The sequence below is a fragment of the Suncus etruscus genome, chromosome 14 (genome assembly GCF_024139225.1).
Source record: "Suncus etruscus isolate mSunEtr1 chromosome 14, mSunEtr1.pri.cur, whole genome shotgun sequence".
In the NCBI taxonomy this organism is placed as follows: Eukaryota; Metazoa; Chordata; class Mammalia; order Eulipotyphla; family Soricidae; genus Suncus; species Suncus etruscus.
In genome coordinates, this window is record NC_064861.1 from 82,859,816 (window position 1) to 82,880,310 (window position 20,495).

The 20,495-nt window shown below is 53.8% G+C and overlaps 2 protein-coding genes across 2 annotated transcripts; both read left to right on the plus strand.

Annotated features, from left to right (window-relative positions):
- Positions 1-229: 229 nt before the first annotated feature.
- SPRED3 (sprouty related EVH1 domain containing 3) lies at positions 230-5,747 on the plus strand. Its single transcript, XM_049786621.1, has 6 exons — positions 230-294; positions 544-724; positions 1,742-1,910; positions 2,012-2,094; positions 3,676-3,819; positions 5,061-5,747. Exons 2-6 carry the CDS (start codon positions 548-550, stop codon positions 5,745-5,747), a joined length of 1,260 nt encoding a protein of 419 aa, XP_049642578.1. The 5' UTR covers positions 230-294; positions 544-547.
- A 7,121-nt stretch (positions 5,748-12,868) lies between these two features.
- On the plus strand, positions 12,869-18,821 carry FAM98C (family with sequence similarity 98 member C). Its single transcript, XM_049786643.1, has 8 exons — positions 12,869-12,996; positions 13,094-13,236; positions 13,317-13,454; positions 14,822-15,027; positions 15,201-15,278; positions 15,371-15,487; positions 17,336-17,503; positions 18,510-18,821. Exons 1-8 carry the CDS (start codon positions 12,941-12,943, stop codon positions 18,633-18,635), a joined length of 1,032 nt encoding a protein of 343 aa, XP_049642600.1. The 5' UTR covers positions 12,869-12,940; the 3' UTR covers positions 18,636-18,821.
- The last annotated feature ends 1,674 nt before the right edge of the window (positions 18,822-20,495 follow it).

A 20,495-nucleotide genomic window follows, 5' to 3' on the forward strand; every position in this document is an offset into this window, starting at 1 on the left:
CTTAAGGAAACCCATATGCGCAGGCCCCCAGCTGCGAAAGGGGGGACCGCTGGGTGGGGCTGTGGGCTTGTGCTCGCTCCCTGCTCGGGGAGGAAGAGACGGTTGACAGGGGATGATCGGGAGGGGGAAGGGAAGTGGAAGACGGAGGAGCCTGGGGGGGCGGGTGGGGAAGGGAAAAAAGATGGGGGACAGGGAGGACAGGTGGGGGACAGGAGAGAAGGTGCCCGGGGAGGAGAAGGTAGGCAGGGGAGAGGCGAGGTGGCTGGAGGAAGAAAGAAGCCCTGCGGGAAGCAGGTGGGCCCAAGGGGCGAAGGGAAGGGATGGGATGAGGGAGAGGGTTTTTTGGGGGGGACCACAGGGTGGGTGGAAAGGACAAGGTGAGGTGTCGTCGGTGTCGGCGTCGTTGTCGCTGGCTGGGATTGCGGTAGAGACAGATTCTGGAGGTGAAGCTGGGGAGACAGGGGTGGAGGGAACCGGCCTGTGGGTGCAGGAGGGTGGTGGGGGCTCCTGACCATGTTGTCCCTGTCCCTCCTCTCCCTCCAGGTACATGGTTCGGGTCCGAGCTGTGGTGATGGCCCGAGATGACTCCAGTGGGGGCTGGCTGCCTGTGGGGGGCGGGGGCCTCAGCCAGGTGAGCGTATGTCGGGTCCGAGGGGCCAGGCCCGAGGGGGGGGCCCGCCAGGGGCACTACGTCATCCACGGGGAGCGCCTCCGGGACCAGAAAGTGAGCCACCCTGGGGCGTGGGGGCAGGGGGGCCTTGGGGGTGCAGGGGAAGGGGGCTGGGAGTGCAGACGAGAGGTGAGGCCAGACCAGTTCCTAGGCCAGAACCAAAGTGGGAGGGTTGGGAGGGATTTAGGGGCTCTCTCCATCATCTATGGGTCAGAGCGGAGGCTTCTGGGGGGGGGTATGGCAGGTGCTGCCCACCCCCATCATCCACTGGACCGTTCTGCTCCCTCCCCAGCCCCATCTGCTCCCCTGGAACCCGGCTCCTGCAGTGCAGACCCAACCCAACCCTCCTCTGCTCAGGGCCCTCCTGGGGATCCATCTTGCTGGGAGGTTCGCAGTCAGTCTGCCCCACGTTCCTGGAGGCAGTTGGTGGGAGTCGGCCTAGAGGTTTCCAGTGGGGTTGGTAATCCTATATGTGATTCCACAGGAATAATCTGGGCCCTGGGTAGGATGTGGAAGGACCCTAGTGAAATATCTGCTGGGGAAGTGATGGGGAAGTGTGGGGTGTTGCCAGAGGCTGGGACAAGGTGGGGAGATGGGGTGATTGGGCAGGGGGACCCGAGGTGGTGTGGAGAGAAGGGCAAAGAGGTGAGAGAGCCTTTTTATTTGGGGAGGGGGGTGAGCCAGCAGCTGAGAGAAAATCTGGGCAAATCTGACTTAGGGGGTAGGATTTTGGGATGCTAAAGGGGCAACCGGTAGGGGCTTAACAATAAGATTTTGAGATGTTAAAGTTTAGGGAAGATTTGAGTCAGGAGTTGGGAATATTGGGTTTGCAGAAAAGAGGCATTCAATGGGGAAGCATTGAATAGGACTGGGGTTTATTGGGGGAGCAGTGGGGAAGAGTTTGATGTGTGCTCAGAAAGGGGAGGAAGGGGTTGGCATCTTGATCAGGGTTCAGGGGTACAGCTGAGACTCAGAAAGTATGCTGGGGATGGCAGAGGGACTGGGGTGTAAGGGAAGTCACAGGCATAGCCGAATGGGAGTGTCTCAACTGCCCCCCTCCAACTCCCTCAGATCACTTTGGAGTGTACCCTGAGGCCAGGCTTGGTTTACAACAAGGTGAACCCCATTTTCCATCACTGGAGCCTGGGCAACTGCAAGTTTGGGCTGACGTTTCAGAGTCCTGGGGAAGCAGATGAATTTCAGAAGAGCCTGCTGGCTGCCCTGGCCACTCTGGGCCGTGGTGAGCTAGTGGGAACTTGGGGGAGTTTGGGGGGACTGGATTGGAGGGTTGGAGGAGCCTGTGGCTCTGGGAACTCAATCCTGCCTCTCTCCCTGCTTCAGGCTCACTCACTCCCTCCTCCTCCACCTCCTCCTCTTCCTCCTCCCCTTCCCAGGACACCGCAGACACGCCCTGTCCTCTGACGGTGAGTTTCCCCTGACACCAGGAGGTGCTGGGACCAGGGGTAGAGGCTAGGTTGACCTTCATTCATCCTGACCATCCAGGGCACAGGCTGGATGTGTTGTAAACACCAAGCTACATGCCCAGGAACACAGAGTCAAGCCCAAACTATTTAGCCCCAGCTACTAAGGTTTTTCTCATCATCTAGATTTAGACGTTTATTCAAGGCTGTTTACTGAGCACCTAAGCGCCGCTCCCCTTCCAGTGTGGAGAACAGAACACTTTATATCACTCAGAGCCTTTCCACGATCCTTCTCTCTGGCCAAGGATGTCTTCACAGAGACCCCAAAGAGCCCACTTCACCTGGCCTCAGTTCCACCCCTTATTTGCTCTGCTCTTGCTTCTCTATCCTCCTATTACTATCCTGCCTCAGGGCCCTTGCACTTGTCCTGACATTCTTTCCCAACTTTTGCACATACCTTATTTCCTTTGAAAAAAAAAAAGGAAAAGAAAATCACCTCTTCTTTTTTATAGGGTTTGTGGGCACACCTGGCTCTGCTCAGGAATCACTCCTGGTGGGGAGGCTCTTTAGGTCATTTAGGGTGCTGGAACTCAAACCCACATTGGGGCTGTATGCAAGGCAAGCCCCCCCCCCCCCGCCCCCTGTACTGTATCTCTGGCTCCTTTTCTTCTCTTCATTGGAGCAGGGAATTCAGGGACCTCAGTCATAAAACCTGTTCTCATGTTTTCCTAGTTCCTAAGGCATTTTCTGATCTATTAGTTTATTTCCCTCTCTCCATCTAAAATGTACATTCTCAGGGGGGGCAGGTCATCTTGTTGGCTCCCCCATTGCCCTGTCATACACACACATACCTGGTGCCTAGTAAATAATGCTGAATAAATGTACCACAAGAGTAAGCATACATCATGGCAGCTCTAACTGGGCACTTCCTGGGAGCAAGTGAAAAAGAAGCGGGGCAGGGGAGTGAGTGGGAGAGGCAAGTGGATCTCTAAGAGTCATGCTGAGGATCCCCCACTTTCTGGATGCTCTGGAAAGAGACGGTGCCTTGTTCCACACCCCCTCATCCATACATATCATAATGGCCCTCGTTAACCTGGCACATTCTGCCCTGTGTGCTCAGTTTATTGAAGATAGCAGAGGAGGTAGGATTGAGCCAGACTTGCCAGAAAGAAAAACCAGGCCTTTGATTTTCCAGACCAAGCTTGGTTGGCTTCAGAAGCGACAACTTCCAGGAGGGTGAAACAGCCCCAGGAAAGGTAGTGGCAGAGTCGGAAAGGACGGGAGTTCTGAGAAGGGAGACTTGAGAGTGGGATGGTCCGTGGGTGAACCGAGCAGATCAGAAGCAGGGCTCAAAAAGGAAGAAGAAGCATATGCACCCCCATAGCCATAGGAAGATATTATGATGTCCCCCATTTTGCAGCGGAGGAAACAGGCTTAAAGAAATGCATGAAGTCAGACAGGAACAGAGCTGGGACTTGAACCCAGGCCTGTGGGCCTTGCAGAGGCTTCGCAGGCCAGCTGGGAAAGGGATCTAGGAGAAGGGTGGGAGAGAGCCCGTCTCTGAAGGCCGCTGATCTCCCCCAGTCCCACGTAGACAGCGACTCCTCCGGTCACAGTCGGCAGGAGACGCCTCCCACCGCTGGGGCCGCGACCCCCATCCTCACCATGGAGTCAGCCGCAGGCTTTGGGCCCGGCTCTTCCCCGCAGCGCAGGCGCTCTTCGACGCAGGTGCGATCCCCGGGGCGCAGGGTCCCTAAGTGGGCGGGGCCTTTGGCCGCAAGGGGGTGGAGACGCCAACAGATCAAAAGGGGGCGGCTGATTGGTGGGCCCGGGGAGGGGCGGGGTCAGGGACCCGGAAGCCCCCTCAGGCTTTCCTAGTTCCTGGGCCTGGGTGGTTTTGGAAAGTTTTTGATGGGGCTGAAGGTGTGTGGGGAGGGGGAGCCTGGGGAGTGAATTTACTACTCTCCCCCCCCCCGCCCCAGTTCACTCGGGGGTCGCTGGTACCCTCGAGAAGAGATCGAAGCTGCCCCATGCGTGTTTGGGAGCTCAGGGGGTCCTGGGATCGCACACCTGAGCCCAGAGTGCTTTGCACCTGAGAGCCGAGGGGGGCTAGGCCTTGTGCATCTTCGGGTTCCCTCAGTCCTCAAGGTGTGGGGCCTCTAAGTCTGGCTCGTTCTCTGCCCCCCTCCCTGCACTGACGCGGGCCCTGAGGGAGGGAGGGAGGGTAAAGGAAGGAAAGAAGGAAGGGAGGGAGGAAGAGAGGGAGGAAAGAAGGGAGGATGGGAAGAAGGAAGGAAGGTGGGAAGGAGGAAGGAAAGAAGGGAGGAAGGGAAAAAAGGGAAGGAGGGAGGAAGGAAGAAAAGAAGAGGGAGGAAAGAAGGAAGGGAGGGAGGAAGGAAGGAAGGAAAAAGGAAGGAAGAGAGGGAGGAAAGAAAGAAGGAAGAGAGGGAGGAAGGGAGGGAGAGAGGAAGGAAGGAAGAGGGAGGAAAGAAGGGAGGAAGAGGAAAGGAAGAGAGGGAGGAAAGAAGGAAGGGAGGAAGGAAAGAAGGAACGATGGGAAGGAGGAAGGAAAGGAAGGGAAGGTGGAAGGGAGGAAAAGGGAGGGAGGAAGGAAGAGAGAAAGGAAAGAAGGAAGGGAGGAAGGAAAGAAGGAACGATGGGAAGGAGGAAGGGAAGGAAGGGAAGGTGGAAGAGAGGGAGGAAAGAAGGAAGGAAAGGAGGGAGGAAGGAAAGAAGGAAGAGAGGGAGGAAAGAAGGAAGGAAAGGAAGGAGGAAAGAAAGAAGGAAGAGAGGGAGGAAAGAAGGAAGGAAAGGAGGGAGGAAGGAAAGAAGGGAGGAAGGAAGAGATGAAGGAAAGAAGGGAGGAAGGGAAGGAAGGGAGGGACGGAAGAAGGGTCCCTGAGGGGGCGGGTGGGGACCACCCTAGACCGACCCCGCTAACCTATCCCCCCGTCCCTCCACCCCCTCAGAGCTACCCTCCGCTCCTGCCGTTCACGGGGATCCTGGAGGCGTCGGCGTCGGCGTCGGAGCCCCTGGCGGGAGCCGGGGGCCCGGGCTGGGGCGGCCGCGGCTACGAGGATTACCGGCGCGCCGGGCCGCCCGCGCCCCTCGGCCTGTCCGCCTGCGTCGGGCCCTTCGCCAAGACGGGCGCCTTGCGGGGCGCCGCGCTGGGGCCCCCCGCGGCCCTGCCCGCGCCCCTCGCCGCCGAGGCCGCGCCCCCGCCGCCCCCCACGCGGCCTGCCCCGGGCCCGAGCCCCGGCCCGGCCCCCGCGCCCGCCAAGGCGTCGCCCGAGGCGGAGGAGGCGGCCCGCTGCGTGCACTGCCGCGCGCTCTTCCGCCGCCGCGCCGACGGCCGGGGCGGCCGCTGCGCCGAGGCCCCGGACCCGGGCCAGGTGCTGGTGCGCCGCCTGAGCTGCCTGTGGTGCGCCGAGAGCCTGCTCTACCACTGCCTGTCGGACGCCGAGGGCGACTTCTCGGACCCTTGCGCCTGCGAGCCGGGCCACCCGCGGCCGGCCGCGCGCTGGGCCGCGCTGGCCGCGCTCTCCCTGGCCGTGCCCTGCCTGTGCTGCTACGCGCCCCTGCGCGCCTGCCACTGGGTCGCGGCGCGCTGCGGCTGTGCGGGCTGCGGGGGGCGTCACGAGGAGGCGGCGCGGTGAGGCAGGACGGCCCTTTGGGGGGGCCCCCGGACTCCATTCTGGACCCCAAACCCCACCCACACCTTAGGCACACCTGGAGCTTGGAGCTTGAGTTTGGACGGAGCAAAAAAATGCAACCCCAAACCTGGATCTCCCTTCCCTGATCTAGGATGAGAGACACCCCCAGCCACACACTGACACACACAATTTCAGTGGGGTGGTGGTGGTCTGAGAGGTCTCAGGCACACTGAGTCTGGCATCCTTCCCCCCTACCGTAATTCTCAGCCCCTCACCCCTCCACCTGGGTACCCCAGAACTTAATATGAGGAGATCCCAGGCACACAACCCCTTCCCACCCCAGACCTCTAGACAGGCCAGGGGAGCACTCATTCCTGAGGAATGTGGTGTGTGCATCTCGACTCCCTATTTAAATTTAAAAGACCATCTGGTGCAGTTAGTCAGGACTTGAGGGGTCCTCCCATCAGTTCTGATCTTGCCCCTTTACAATTACAGATCTTGAGGCGACCACGGGGCCCCTCAGAATTCCCAAAAGGTCCCTGAATACTCATCTAAAAGCTGGAGTACCCAGATCTGTGGCCCCCAGATGCCCAACACAAAAATTCCCTGACCAGAATGGTTTGGGAGACCCCCCCCTCAGAATCCCCAATTAACTCAAATTCCAAATGTCAAATTTCGGGGCGGAGATAAAGCATGGAGGTAAGGCTTTTGCCTTGCATGTAGAAGGACGCCGGTTCGAATTCCGGCATCCCATCTGGTCCCCTGAGCCTGCCAGGAGTGATTTCTGAGTGTAGAGCCAGGAGTAACCCCTGAGCGCTGCTGGGTGTGACCCCAAAACCAAAAAAACAAAAACAAAATGTCAAATTTCTTGAGACTTCGAGACCCAAGGTTCGGGCCTTTTTTAAGGTTTTCCTACCCAGCCAGTGTTCCGGGGACCTTTGGATTCCAAATAGGACGCTGAGGAGCCTTGGTCCCTCCAGATGGAACAATGAAGGCCCCCAACACCTCAGGGCCCAAGACCTCAGACCACTCTCTTTCAGTCTCCTTAGACTTGGGTTTTAGTCCCAAAATATCCTGGCATCATGGCTTCTCTGTACCCACAGATTTCCAACCCCAGCTCCCAGCTATTCATGGCAGCCTGACCTCTGTCTCCTGGGAGTCCAGTCCTAAAGTGACACCAAGGTGCTTTTGGAGCAGGGCCTCTGAGATCCCACGGTGCCCCGGGCCATCCTAATTCAGGGGCTCAAGCCAAAACACAATATGGGTCTGTCCCCAATCCAAGACTTTGGCCTCTCTATACCGGAGAGAGATGGGATCTGAGGGTCGGATCCCAGAATCCTTAGAAGTCCTCCCTCTCTTGCCTAAACTTCCTCGGGCCCAGCCTGTGTTGTCTTCTGGGCTGTGCTGCATCTTGGGCAACCCCCCCAAGATCCCAACTTTCAAAATTCTGTTCCCAATGGCTCCAGCCCCCCCATTGCACAGATTACCCCATTACATTAGGGGGCCTGGGGGGAAAAATCCCACTTTAAGCTTCTGTCCATGAAAGCTCTCCCAATCCTGTTCTTAAGCCCAGCATTGTGTAGATGTTTGTACAGCCTGTTGGTGGAGCAGAGGTGCCAGCTGCCATGGAGAGTGGGGTTGAAATTCACACCCCACTACAGCCCATCCTGCTTTTAGAGATGTACCCCTCAGACTTTTTTTTGGGGGGGGGGCGTCTGGCTCACCTGACATGCACACATCCGCAGGCACACACAACCACACTTAATGCACACAGCGTGTGCTTAGTGCATATATTCATGAGCCCTCTTTCTCAGCTCTAGTCTTAATTCATCTCGTCCATACAGCAGGGATTACTTTGGGGAGCTTTGAGGTCTGTCTCATGGCCCCCTGAAACCCCTCACCCAGTCATGGGGGATGCCTTGAGTGGACTGAGGCTTCCAGGGTACCTCAGATCAGAAGACTGCACGGGAGTGGTGGTCGATGTCTCTGAGCAAGAGGATCTTAGTGTCACATGGGTTTGGGGCACACATCTGGAACACTGCACCTCCTTTTCTTCATTGCCCTGTGGGGGTTAAGGGGCCCAGAAAGATACTTCTGTCACATGCTTTCAATTAACTATTACATCCGGAACCTGTGAGATTCAGCCCTCCCCACAGGGGGGGGGGTTGTCCCTCCCGCCCCTACTCTGCCCAGCTCTGGTCACTGACTGTCTCCACCCAGCAGAGCTGAGGGTGGGATTGTAGGGGGGCTGGGAAGCCTGGATCCCTATCCCCTGCTCTGTGCTTCCCAGTTGGGGAGCAGCTCCATTCTTAACCTACCTCGTTTTGGGGAGGGGGGGACAGGGACCCGAGTGCTGTCAGGTGCTGTGGGCTCTGCCTTTCCTGAGGTCATCTAGGCCTACTCCCTGCTCACACCCACCTCTGATCCATGATTACTCTTCATCACCCCCAAGTCAGGGGTGCATGGAGGGCCGAGCCTGGGAGCCAGGAAGACCTCAGCGCCCCCTCCTCTCGGGAGCCCAGTTTTCTCGTGGTTTAAACCCTCGGATTGGATGCTTGGCCCCCAGACTTAGGGGGAGGCACCCTGACATTTATCTTCCTGATCTTGATTCCGTCAGTCTGTGACCTCAATATGGTTGTTTGTGCAGGCGGAAGTGAGGGGGAGGGTCAAAGTCCGGGCCTTATCGTGTCACTGGGGGTGTGGGAGGGGGCTCGAGAGACCAGCTCCAAGAAATGTCTGTGACCAAGTCTCAGTCTGTGTGCTTGCTTTCTTTGCGCCCTTCCCGCCTTGAACCAATCTCCTTGATCACATCTCTGAGTCCAAAGCTGATTTCTCATTTTTGGGGGATGCATTCATCCACTCAGCAATCTTATTTCTCACAGATCTGCTCTGAGTTTACGTGCTGAGGTCAAACAGAACAATCCTTTCCCAAGAAGAGTTTATGAACTTCCCACTGTGTCAAGTGAAGGAGACAAAGATTAAAAATGGGCAGGGCGTTTGCCTTGCACGCAGATAACCTGGGATGGGCCAGGGTTCGATCCCTAGCATCCCATATGGTCCCCTGAGCCTGCTAGGATCTCTTTCTGAGCATAGAGCCAGGAGTAACCTTTGAGTGCCACTGGGTGTGCCCCCCCCCATAAAGGCCCATACTGCAGATTAAAAAAGTGGAGCTGACATGGGGGGCTTTGGACACCCTGAGGAGTGGGCACCTGGTGAACCCCTAGACTGCAGTGGTCCTCAAACTATGGCCCGCGGACCACATATTGTATTTGTATCTGTTTTGTTTCTTCATTGCAAAATAAGATCTATGCAGTGTGCATAAGAATTCGTTCCTGGGCCCGGAGAGATAGCACAGTGGCGTTTGCCTTGCAAGCAGCCGATCCAGGACCAAAGGTGGTTGGTTCGAATCCCGGTGTCCCATATGGTCCCCCGTGCCTGCCAGGAGCTATTTCTGAGCAGACAGCCAGGAGTAATCCCTGAGCACCGCCGGGTGTGGCCCAAAAACCAAAAACCAAAAAAAAAAAAAAAAAAAAAAAAAGAATTCGTTCCTAAGTTTTGTTTTTACTAGAGTCAGACCCTCCAATGGTCTGAGGGACAGTGAACTGGCCCCCTGTTTAAAAAGTTTGAGGACCCCTGCAGGGAGCTGTCCCACCTCAGAAGTTCACAGGGAGAGGGAACGAAGGTTGCCCAGGAAGGTGGAGGGAACTCTGTATATGAGGGTGGGGAGATCTTCCCGCCTTCCATGGTCTTGAGGGTTTTTACAGAGGAACTCCAGACAAGGCAGCTGTGGGAAACTGACTCGGGTTCTTGGGGTCCCTCAGTCTGGAAGTAGAGGGGGCAGGAGAAAGGCTGCTGTGATTGCTGGGGTGTGGAGGTAGAACTGTTTGTGTAGGTTCCAGGCTACAGCAATGGAAGTGGGAGAAACTGGACCACAATGGATCCATTATGGTTAGGTTTAGTTTATTTTGCGGGGGGGGGGGGGGGGTGTTCACATCCAGTAGTTTCCAGGATTGACTCCCAGCTCTGTATTTAGGGATCACTCCTGATGGGACCATATGGGGTGTCAGAGATTGAACCTGAGTCATCTGCATGCAAGGAAAGCACCTTTATCCATTGTACCATGGCTCTGGCTCCTGGTTTGGTTGTTGAAGTAAAGAAATTAAAAGGGGGCCGGAGAGATAGCATGGAGGTAAGGCATTTGCCTTTCATGCAGGAGGTCATCGGTTCGAATCCCGGCGCCCCATATGGTCCCCCGTGCCTGCCAGGAGCAATTTCTGAGCCTGGAGCCAGGAATAACCCCTGAGCACTGCCGGGTGTGACCCAAAAACCACACACACACACACACACACACACACAAAAAAAAAGAAATTAAAAGGGGGCCAGAGAGAGAGCATGGAGGAAGGGTGTTTGCCTTGCATGCAGAAGGATGGTGGTTCGAATCCTGGCATCCCATATGGTCCCCTGAGCCTGTCAGGAGCAATTTCTGAGCATAGAGCCAGGAGTAACCCCTGAGTTCTGCCAGGTGTGACCCAAAAACAAACAAACAAAATTAAAAGGGGAAACACCTTCAAGAGAGAATTCAGATTTCTCTAGAGGAGAAAGTGAGTCCCATACAATGAAATGAAATAAGGGAATTACACACTATTTTCTGAATCCATGGTGAAACTTCCACAAACTTAGCTATAGGGTTTGATAGGAGCCAAGGTTGTGACTCAAAGGTTTTTGTTTTGGGGCTACAAGGACTACTCTGGGATCACACATACTTCAAGGAACATAAGTTGTACCAGAGATTGAACCAGGTTCTATTACCTGTTGTACTATCTCCTTGGCCTCTTTTGGGTCAACTTTTGAAGTCTTGGGGTAATTTGGGGGATTGGGGTTTGATCACAGCCAGAGAAGTTCAGTGGTTAGTCCTGGCTCTATGCTCAGGAGTGACCTCTGGTGGTGTCAGGAAACATATGCTTAATGAGGTTTAATTTTTTTTTTAAGGCCACTTCTAATCTTGGAGGGCAGGGAGCAGGCTTTTCTTAGTGCTTAACCTGGTGGGTCTCCGGGACCAGGCAATGCTGGGGTTGAACCCAGGGCTTCACACAAGGCATGTCCACTATCACGTGAGTCATATACCCAGCTCTGAAAATTTGAGGGCTTTTTTTGGGGGGAGAAGGCCCACATGGAGGTGCTCAGTGTTTACTCCCAGCTTGGTGGTTGGTGGATATATGTGGTATGAGGGATTGAATGGAGCCTCTGCATGCAAAGCATATTCACGAGGCCTTTCAATTATCTCCCTAACCCAGCCCTGCAAACTGTAATGCTTTATTACAGTCCAAGGTCCACAAATGGCTCCTGAAATACTCTGCCTTAGGGTAGGCAGAAATGGCAGAGTAATAAATCCCTATTTCTGTTCTGTCCTGAGGAAGTAGCTAGCTCATCATGATCTAGGAGCTATTAGAGCCCTGCATAGAGCTGCAAAGAGATTTGATTTGGAACAATTCAAATAGCAACTGGTAAAGAGAAATAGGTTTAGCATTTAAAATCCATGGGCTCTTTGGGGCCATAATGACAGCACAACAGGTAGGACGTTTTGCCTTGCACATGGCTGAACCAAGTTGGAACCCTGGCATCCCATAAGATTCCTGAGCACCACCACTGAGCAGGTGTAATTTCTGAGTGCCATTGGGTGTGGCCCCCAAAACCAAGGGCTTTGGAATCTGGTCTAAATTTGGACCCCAAGACTATCGTGACTTCAGCCTTCGCTTCCTTGAACCCATTTTCGCTAAAAGGGGGTATGAGTCTCCTTGCACAGACTACTCAAAAAAAAATTTTTTTTTTGGGTTACTCCTGGCTGTCTGTCTGCTCAGAAATAGCTCCTGGCAGGCACGGGGACCATATGGGACACTGGGATTCGAACCAACCACCTTAGGCCCTGGATCGGCTGCTTGCAAGCCAAATACCACTGTGTTATCTCTCCGGGCCCCAAAAATGTTTTCTTTTCTTTTTTTTTTTTGGTTTTTGGGCCACACCCGTTTGACTCTCAGGGGTTACTCCTGGCAATGTGCTCAGAAATCGCCCCTGGCTTGGGGGGACCATATGGGACGCCGGGGGATCGAACCGTGGTCCGTTCCTTGGCTAGCGCTTGTAAGGCAGACACCTTACCTCTAGCGCCACCGTCCCGGCCCCAAATGTTTTCTTTTTAAAATTTAGTTTGAGTTTTTATTTTTTGAGTGGGGACGGGTATCAACCTGATGGTGCTCAGGGCTTACTCCTGACTCATCACTCAGCAATCATTCTTATGGAGTGCTGAAGTCTGAATCCTGATCAGCCTCCTGGAAGGCAAGCAAGCATCTTACCTACTCCTTGTTCTCTCTCTAATCTCATTTTTCTTTTTTGTTTGGTTTTGGTTTGGGGCCACACCTGGTGACGCTCAGGGGTTACTCCTGGCGATGTGTTCAGAAATCGCACCTGGCTTGGGGGGCCATATGGGACGACAAGGGATCCAACCGAGATCCTAGGTCAGCCACGTGCAAAGCAAACGCCTTACCGTTTGCACCACAACTCAGGTCCAATCCCATTTTTCTTAATGGGGACCCACCCATCTCCTATGTCAGGCATCCTCATAAACAGCTCTGAGAGGTAGATTCAGTTATTTAGCTCCAAACTGGCAATTGAAAGGGAAAATATTGATAGGGAAACAGATGTTTGTCATAAAATCAAACCTTTATCCTGCAACTAATTCCTAGCTAGGATCTTGCAAGTAGGAAAGAAGGAATCTGATCTCAGAATTTGGGGAAAGAAAAACAACTTTGCCTACTAGAGTCCTTCATTCATTCATTCATTCATTCATTCATTCATTCATTCATTCATTCTTTATTATTTATTTATTTACTAGAGTCCTTTAAAGACAAAAAGGCACCTGAGCGAAGCCAAGAAACAGAAAACCCAAAGGTTGCCTCGAGGTTTCAAAGTCCCTGTCTCCATCCCGAACCCAGAAGCGAATTTCCGGGAGTCACAGTGATCAATTACTCCCCAGGGGCGGCGCCCTCGGCCTCGGGGTGGGCGTATCTGCCTCTCCGCGCACCAATCGGAACGCCGAGATCCCTTGACAGAAGCAGCTGATTGGTCAGTAGAAGGGGCTGCGCAATTCCACCATTCACCGGCAGAGGGCGCGCGTCCGGGAGAAGAAGAAACTGCATCTTACGATGGAGGGGTTGGAAATCGGGGCGCCGGAGGTGGCCCGGGACCTGCGAGTGCTGGGGTGAGGGAAACAGGGTGCCCCGGGGGAGGAGGAGGAGGAGGAGAAGGGCGCAGTGTCGCTGCGATCCTAACTCACACCTTCGATGGTGCCGCCGCAGCTATGAGGGCTTCCCGGAGACGGTGGCGCTGGGGACCCCGCGCCCGGATTTCAGGGTGCTGTGCGCGCGGCTGGCGGCGGAGTTGCAAACTCTGGGCGTCCCGGAGCGGGGGGACGCGGCGGAGGCGCTGATCGCCGGCGACGGTAGGTGCGGCGCGGGGAGGCCCGTGGGGTGGTGGGTGCTGGAGCCACCGCTGGCCTGACGCCTCCGCCCGCCCCCGCAGGCCCCGACGCCGAGGACACGTTCGGGCGGCAGTTGATCCGGCTGCTGCGGGACTTGCACTGCCCGGACCGCGCGCTCTGTTGCGGGGACGGCTCGGAGGCGGCGCTGTGGGAGCCCGGCGCGGGCCTGCGCCTGCTGCGTGCGTGAGCTGCAAAGGGGGAGAGGGGACTGGGAACTTGGGGGTGCGCCCCAGCTCGGAGTTGGGCGGAGGCCTTGAAAACACCCCCCCCCCCGGTTGCATTTCACGGGGCCCAGACTAGACAGGTGGTTTCCCCAGTGGGCTGGGAGCTAAGTCAAAGGAGGGGCCTGGGCGTGATGGGGTGGAGCTTATTTCTCAATCTGCTTGCTGCTAGAGCCGGGATTCCGGGCGATCTGACAAGTGCTGGAAGTCTTACAGGGGTCCTCAAACTTTTTAAACAGGGGGCCAGTTCACTGTCCCTCAGACCATTGGAGGGTCTGACTCTAGTAAAAACAAAACTTATGAACGAATTCTTATGCACGCTGCATATATCTTATTTTGAATGAAGAAACAAAACAGATACAAATACAATATGTGGCCCGTGAGCCATAGTTTGAGGACCACTGTAAGGTTGCAAGTCTTTAGGTTGCCCAAGTTTTAGGGTGGGGGTTGCGAGCTTTTTCGGATGGCACCGTCCTCTTTTTCTTGCTTATTATGTCTTTCAATATATATGTATCATATATGTATACATACATGTATATGTGTGTATTGTATATATATGTATATATATAAAGCACAACTGCTTTACTATCTCTCCAGTAATATATAAATATATATTGGCTGAAGAGATAGTAAAGCAGGTTGTCTTCTTGCTTAGCACTCAACTGACCCCCGGTTCAGTCCTCAGCATTTTTTTTTTTTTTTTGGTTTTTGGGTCACACTGGGCCGCACTCAGGGGTTCCTCCTGGCTCCACGCTCAGAAATCGCTCCTGGCAGGCTCAGGGAACCATATGGGATGCAGGGATTCGAACCACTGACCTTCTGCATGAAAGGCAAATGCCTTACCTCCATGCTATCTCTCAGGCCCCAGGCCTCAGCATCTTCTGTGATCCCCGAACCCCGCCAGGAATGATTCCCAAGACTGAAAAAAAAACCCACCACTCTAAAAACAGGAACAGCAATACACACACACACACACACACACACACACACACACACACACCTTTTTGCTTTAGTGCCATACCTGACACAACACCCCTTTTACACACACACACCCCTTTTACACACACACACCCCTTTTACACACACACACCTCTTTTTGCTTTTGTGCCATACCCCTTTCACACACACACACACACACACACACACACACCGTTTTGCTTTTGTGCCATACCCGGCAATTCTCAGTGCTTACTCCTGCAGGTGGTGCTCGGGGAACCCTAAGGAATAGGAAAATAGGTCTTAAGTCGGCCCCTTGCAACGCATACGCCCTCCTCACTGTCCTATCTCTCGAGCCCCATGTTTTAAAGATCTTTTTCGACTTTTAGGCTTCCTCTGCTCAGAGCTCCAGGCTGCCCGGCTCCTCCGCCTGCAGTGGCGGCTGAAGCCCAGTTTCACGGCGCCTAATGGTGAAGGATCGGAGAAGGGCGCTGCCATGGTCCAAGAACTGGTCCTGACCCTGCAAGCCCTGGGACTGCCCAGGCCTCCTCTGGGGACCCCTGCTAGCCGGCTGCTGCAGGAGTTGCATGCCAAGGTACAGAGTCGAGTCTTCTTTGATCGGCCTTAGGGTTAGGAAGAGAGCGGCCCAGCTTCTGCATTCTCAGTAATTTTTGCATTTCTTGGCCAGAGTGTTTGTGGCCCTGGGGAACAGAGAATAGCCAGCCACTTCCTGTCTGGTCCACCTCTGGCTCTTCCTTCTCCCATCAGGTCTCAGAGCTTCTGCCTTCTCTGCCTCCAGAGTCCTTGAGTCCCCTCCTCAGCCAACCCCTGGATGCTCCCCAGTGGGTAAGACTATTGGGTAAGTGGGTAATGGTCTCTTTCAGAGATAGGCCCTTGGGGAGATCCCTGGCATGAGACATGTATTGTTTTTTTCCTAGGAAGCCTTGGAGTCTCTGTCCCAGAGCCTGCGAGATCAGTACTGCTGTCGCCGCTGTCTCCTTCTCAGGCGCCTGGACCTCACAACAGCTGCCTTCCACTGGAGTGATCGGGCTGAGGTCTGTGAGGAAGTAGGGAGTCTAGGCTGCCACAGGGAGAAGGATGAAGAACAGGGATATCACCCTCTTGCTGGTTTTTATACTCACGTTTTTGGGGTGGGGAGAACACCCACCTGAACACCTATGTTCAGGGCTTACTCCTGGGTCTGCATTCAGTAATCACTCCTGGTGAGACTCAGGGGACCCTATGGGGTGCTGGGGATAGAACCTGGAAAGAAAGTGCCTTATCCACTGACCTATCTCTGGTTCCTCAGCACCTCTTTCTGTTTTTGTTTTGTTTTTGGGCCACACCAATTGACACTCAGGGGTTACTCCCAACTATGCGCTCAGAAATCGCTCCTGGCTTGGGGGGACCATATGGGATGCCAGGGGATTGAACTGCTGTCCATCTAGGCTAGCACTTGCAAGGCAGACACCTTACTTCTAACGAGCCACCGCTGCAGCCCCTCAGCACATCTTTTTTTTTTTTTTTTTGGATTTTGGGTCACACCCGACCGCTCAGGGGTTACTCCTGGCTCTATGCTCAGAAATCGCTCCTGGCAGACTCGGAAGACCATATGGGATGCCGGGATTCGAACTGATGACCTTCTGCATGAAAGGCAAACGCCTTACCTCCATGCTATCTCTCTGGCCCTTTAGCACATCTTTTTTTAATGATGTATTTATTTAGGTTCTCCCACTGGATATTTTTTTTGGGGGGGGGCCACTCCTACTGTGCTCAGGAGTAACCAGCGGTTACTCCTGGTTCTGCAATCAGGAATTACTTCTGGTGGGCCCCAGGATACCAGGGATTGAACTGGGCTGGCCACATGCAGGGTAAAAGCCCTCCCCACTGTACTATTGGTCTAGCCCTCCCACAGAAATTCTCAGCAACTGGGCATTGAACTGAGGTTCAATGCAAAGAGCCATGTATGCAGTGCAGCTTGGGCCCTTTACTGGGGGGATTATAGGGGCCATCTGACAGTACTGGGCCATCCAGGGCTACACCAAGTCTTGCTCACTGGCCTCCAGGATTGCACCCCATGATGCTCAGGGGCCACCATGAATCCAGGAATTGAATCTGATTGGTTGGATGCATGCTAGGCATTTGGGAATCGTTTTTGTTTGTTTGTTTGTTTTGGGCCACACCAGATGACACTCAGGGCTAAGACATTCTGGTATTTCTTTCTCTTTTTTTTTTTTTTTTTTTTTTTGGTTTTTCGGGCCACACCCGTTCGATGCTCAGGGGTTACTCCTGGCTAAGCGCTCAGAAATTGCCCCTGGCTTGGGGGGACCATATGGGACGCCGGGGGATCAAACCGCAGTCCTTTCCTTGGCTAGTGCTTGCAAGGCAGACACCTTACTTCTAGCGCCACCTCGCCGGCCCCTCAGGCTATGACATTCTGACTATGCATTCAGAAATTGCTCCTGGCTTGGGGGACCACATGGGAAGCTGGGGGATCGAACCGAGGTCCATCCTAGGTCAGCTGCATGCAAGGCAAAAGCCATACCACTACACTGTTGCTTTCCCCATTTTTTTAAAAAAATTTTTGGCCCACACTTGGTGGTCCTCAGGGCTTGTGACTCTGAGCTCAGGGATCACTTCTGGTGTTTCTGTGGGATCGACCATGTACAAAGCAAGTGACTTAACCCCTCTACTATCGCTCTAGTTCTGACATTTGAGAATCTTGTGAGATTTGGGTGGTGAGAGCTCAGAGCTTGTAGGACTTTCTGGAGTGCAGTGGGGTGGGGGCCTGGAATTTCTGGTTTGGAGTCAGACGTGTCTTCAGAGCAATTTTCCTTCATTGCTAGCAAGGCAAGCTGAGGTAGGTAAGGCTCTCAGTCACTGTCTTCATGATCCCCTCATAGGCCCAGGGGAAGGCCATGAAAGTGGTGCTGAGACCACTCCGAGAGACCCTCACCCCAGAATCAGACATCTCCCAGGCCCATGTCCTAGCAGCCCGAGCTGACCTGTCTCGTCTGATCCCTGCCACCAGCAAGGCTGCCCGAAGAGGAACCTGCTGTGCCATCAACAAGGTGGGTTCTTGGCAGGGAAGGGCCCTGCATCCTTCCTTTTCTTCCTGATTTTAACCCTGTTGTTCTTACCCCTGTCCCCCTGTTCTTGTCTCCAGCTTTTGATCTGGCTTCTTTTTTTTTTTTTTTTCTGGTTTTTGGGCCACACCGTTTGACACTCAGGGGTTACTCCTGGCTATGCGTTCAGAAATTGCCCCTGGCTTGGGGGGACCATATGGGACGCTGGGGGATCGAACCACACCTTACCTCTAGCGCCACCTTCCCGGCCCCTTGATCTGGCTTCTTGACTGGAAATGTTATACAGAGCCCCAACCAAGAGGAAAAGTGTCCTCATTAATACTGGCAAGGACATGTTTCTCTGCCCTTGCCCCATATCCACACTTCTCTACTATACATAGCCCTCCTGCCATGGCCCTGGTCTCCAGTTCGAAATCTGCAGGTCTGGGTCCAGAGTGGTAGTACAGCAGGGAGAGCATTTGCCTTGCATGTGACCAACTTGGATTTGATCCCCTGTATCCTTTATGGTCCCCTAAGCCGTGCCAGTGAGACAGGAGTCAGCCCCAAGCACTACTGGATGTACACTCAAAACAAAAACAGGGGCCAGAGAGATAGTATGGAGGTAGGGCGTTTGCCTTGCATGCAGAAGGATGGTGGTTTGAATCCCGGCATCCCAGATGGTCCCCTGAGCCTGCCAGGAGTGATTTCTGACCGTAGAGCCAGGAGTAACCCCTGAGTATGACCCCAAAACAAAGAAAACAAAACAAAAACAAACAACCCAACCAACTAAAAATACCCCGAGTATGACCCCAAAACAAAGAAAACAAAACAAAATAAAAACAAACAACAACCCCAACCAACTAAAAATTTGCAGGTCTGTGAATGGAGCCAGCCCAGTCTCCCCCAGTCCTGCCTTGGACCAGGAGATCAAACTTGGCTTTCTCAGCCTCCTGCTGCTCCCTTGGCCAAGAGAATATTCTTGAAAAATTCAAGTCAGCTTCTCCACTCGCAGGTGCTGATGGGGAGTGTGCCAGACCGGGGAGGCCGTCCTGGTGAACTGGAGGCTCCCATGCCCAGCTGGAAGAGTCGAAGAGAGGATGGTGGGCAGCGGAAGTTCAACCGCCAGAAGAAAAAGTAAAGGGACCGACCCAGGATTGGAACTTGGGGGGGGGGGTCCTCTGAGAGGCTGAACCATGACATCTTGGGAAGTCATCTGGAGGGTTTTGCTGGTCCCTTGCTCCAGAGGCCCCCAAATGTCCTCCCTCCCTCTACCACTCAACATCAAGGACTCTATTTTCTAAAAATTAAATTAGTTTACAAACAATGTGCTTTTTTAATTTTAATTTTTATTGAAACCATTCTGAATTACAAAGATATTCATGGTTGGGTTTCAGTGACCACGAATCAGGACCATTTCTACTATCAACGTTAACTTCCTTCCACCAATGTTCCTAGCATGTATCTCATGCCACCAACATTTTTTAAAATATTGTTACGTAAGCACCATGTTACATACATGTTTGTAGTTGGGTCTCAGTCATAAAATGTACACCCCTTTTGGGCCCGGAGAGATAGCACAGCGGTGTTTGCCTTGCAAGCAGCCGATCCAGGACCAAAGGCGGTTGGTTCGAATCCCGGTGTCCCATATGGTCCCCCGTGCCTGCCAGGAGCTATTTCTGAGCAGACAGCCAGGAGTAACCCCTGAGCACAGCCGGGTGTGGCCCAAAAACCAAAAAAAAAAAAAAAAAAATGTACACCCCTTTTTACCAACCCTCCCACCACAAATACCCCCCTCTCCCTTCTCCTGCACCTCCTGTCTATCTTCGAGACAGGCTTTTTTTTTGGGGGGGGGGGTCACACCAGGCAGTGCTCAGGGGTTACTCCAGGCTCTGTGCTCAGAAATTATTCTGGCAGGCTCAAGGGACCAACCATATGGGATACCAAGGATCAAACCCAGGTCTCTGTGTGTAAGACAAATGCCCTACCCACACTGTGTTATTGCTCTGGCCCTTGAGGTCACACTCTTTTTTTTTTTGGTTTTTGAGCCACACCTTGTGACACTCAGGGGCTACTCCTGGCTCTAAGCTCAGAAATCACCCCTGGCAGGCTCAGGGGACCATATGAGATGCCGACCTTCTACATGCAAGGCAAACGCCTTACCTCCATGCTATCTCTCCTGCCCCCAAGGTCACACTCTTAACTGGGGCTCACAGTTATGGCTGTGTTTCTCCCAGGGGTGCCAGGGGTACACACTTGCTCACCGGACGTGGCCCTTCTAGGTGTATATCTGTATATCTTTTTAGTTGTGGTGTAGCTTGCCTGGGGTCGGGGTGTCTTTCCTCTTTTTGCAACCTGGCTGTGGCCAGAAATCACTTGTGACATAGGGAACATACTAAAATTTCTCAAAGTCATACTTGGTGCATGCGGCTGCCATGTATTCAAACTCATGACCAAGTGCTTCTCAGGCAGGCATACTCAACTCTGTACTCATCCTCTGAGCCCTAACATTCTTTGCTTTTTAGGGGTACAGCTTTCCCTTCCTGTGGCTAGTGGGTATGAGTATGAGACACACAGGTACTTGCAATTCCTGCTGTGGACTCCCTGTGGGGTTGGCTGTTGCAGAAGATAAAGGGAATAAAAACCTCAGCTCAGGGGGCTGGAGGGGCCAAGCAATCAAAGGGTGTTTGCCTTGCACATGGCTCACTCAGGTTTAATCACCTATGGTTCCCTGGCATCACACACTTCTGATCACAGTGCCCAGAGTAACCCTGAACAATGCTGAGTGTGGCCCCAAACCCCAAAACAAACAAAATTAAAATCCTCAGTCCACCTAGAGCTGCCATTTCTAGCGAGAAGGGCTAGAGATGAAACATGTGGGGTCCTCTAGTGGGGGAGTACTTGGCAAAGTGAAGTGGGAAGGACAAGGATAGGGCTGCAACCCTGTTGCCCCAGGAAAGTGAGTTGAGTATAGTCAGGGGAGCCCCAGAGAGCAGACACT

Coding starts and splice junctions, on each gene's coding strand:
- SPRED3 (XM_049786621.1), top strand. CDS start 548: ATGGTTCGGGTCCGAGCTGTGGTGATGGCCCGAGATGACTCCAGTGGG. Junction 725..1,741: donor AGCGCCTCCGGGACCAGAAA/GTGAGCCACCCT, acceptor CAACTCCCTCAG/ATCACTTTGGAGTGTACCCT. Junction 2,095..3,675: donor ACACGCCCTGTCCTCTGACG/GTGAGTTTCCCC, acceptor GATCTCCCCCAG/TCCCACGTAGACAGCGACTC.
- FAM98C (XM_049786643.1), top strand. CDS start 12,941: ATGGAGGGGTTGGAAATCGGGGCGCCGGAGGTGGCCCGGGACCTGCGA. Junction 13,455..14,821: donor CGCGGGCCTGCGCCTGCTGC/GTGCGTGAGCTG, acceptor TTCGACTTTTAG/GCTTCCTCTGCTCAGAGCTC. Junction 17,504..18,509: donor CCTGCTGTGCCATCAACAAG/GTGGGTTCTTGG, acceptor CTCCACTCGCAG/GTGCTGATGGGGAGTGTGCC.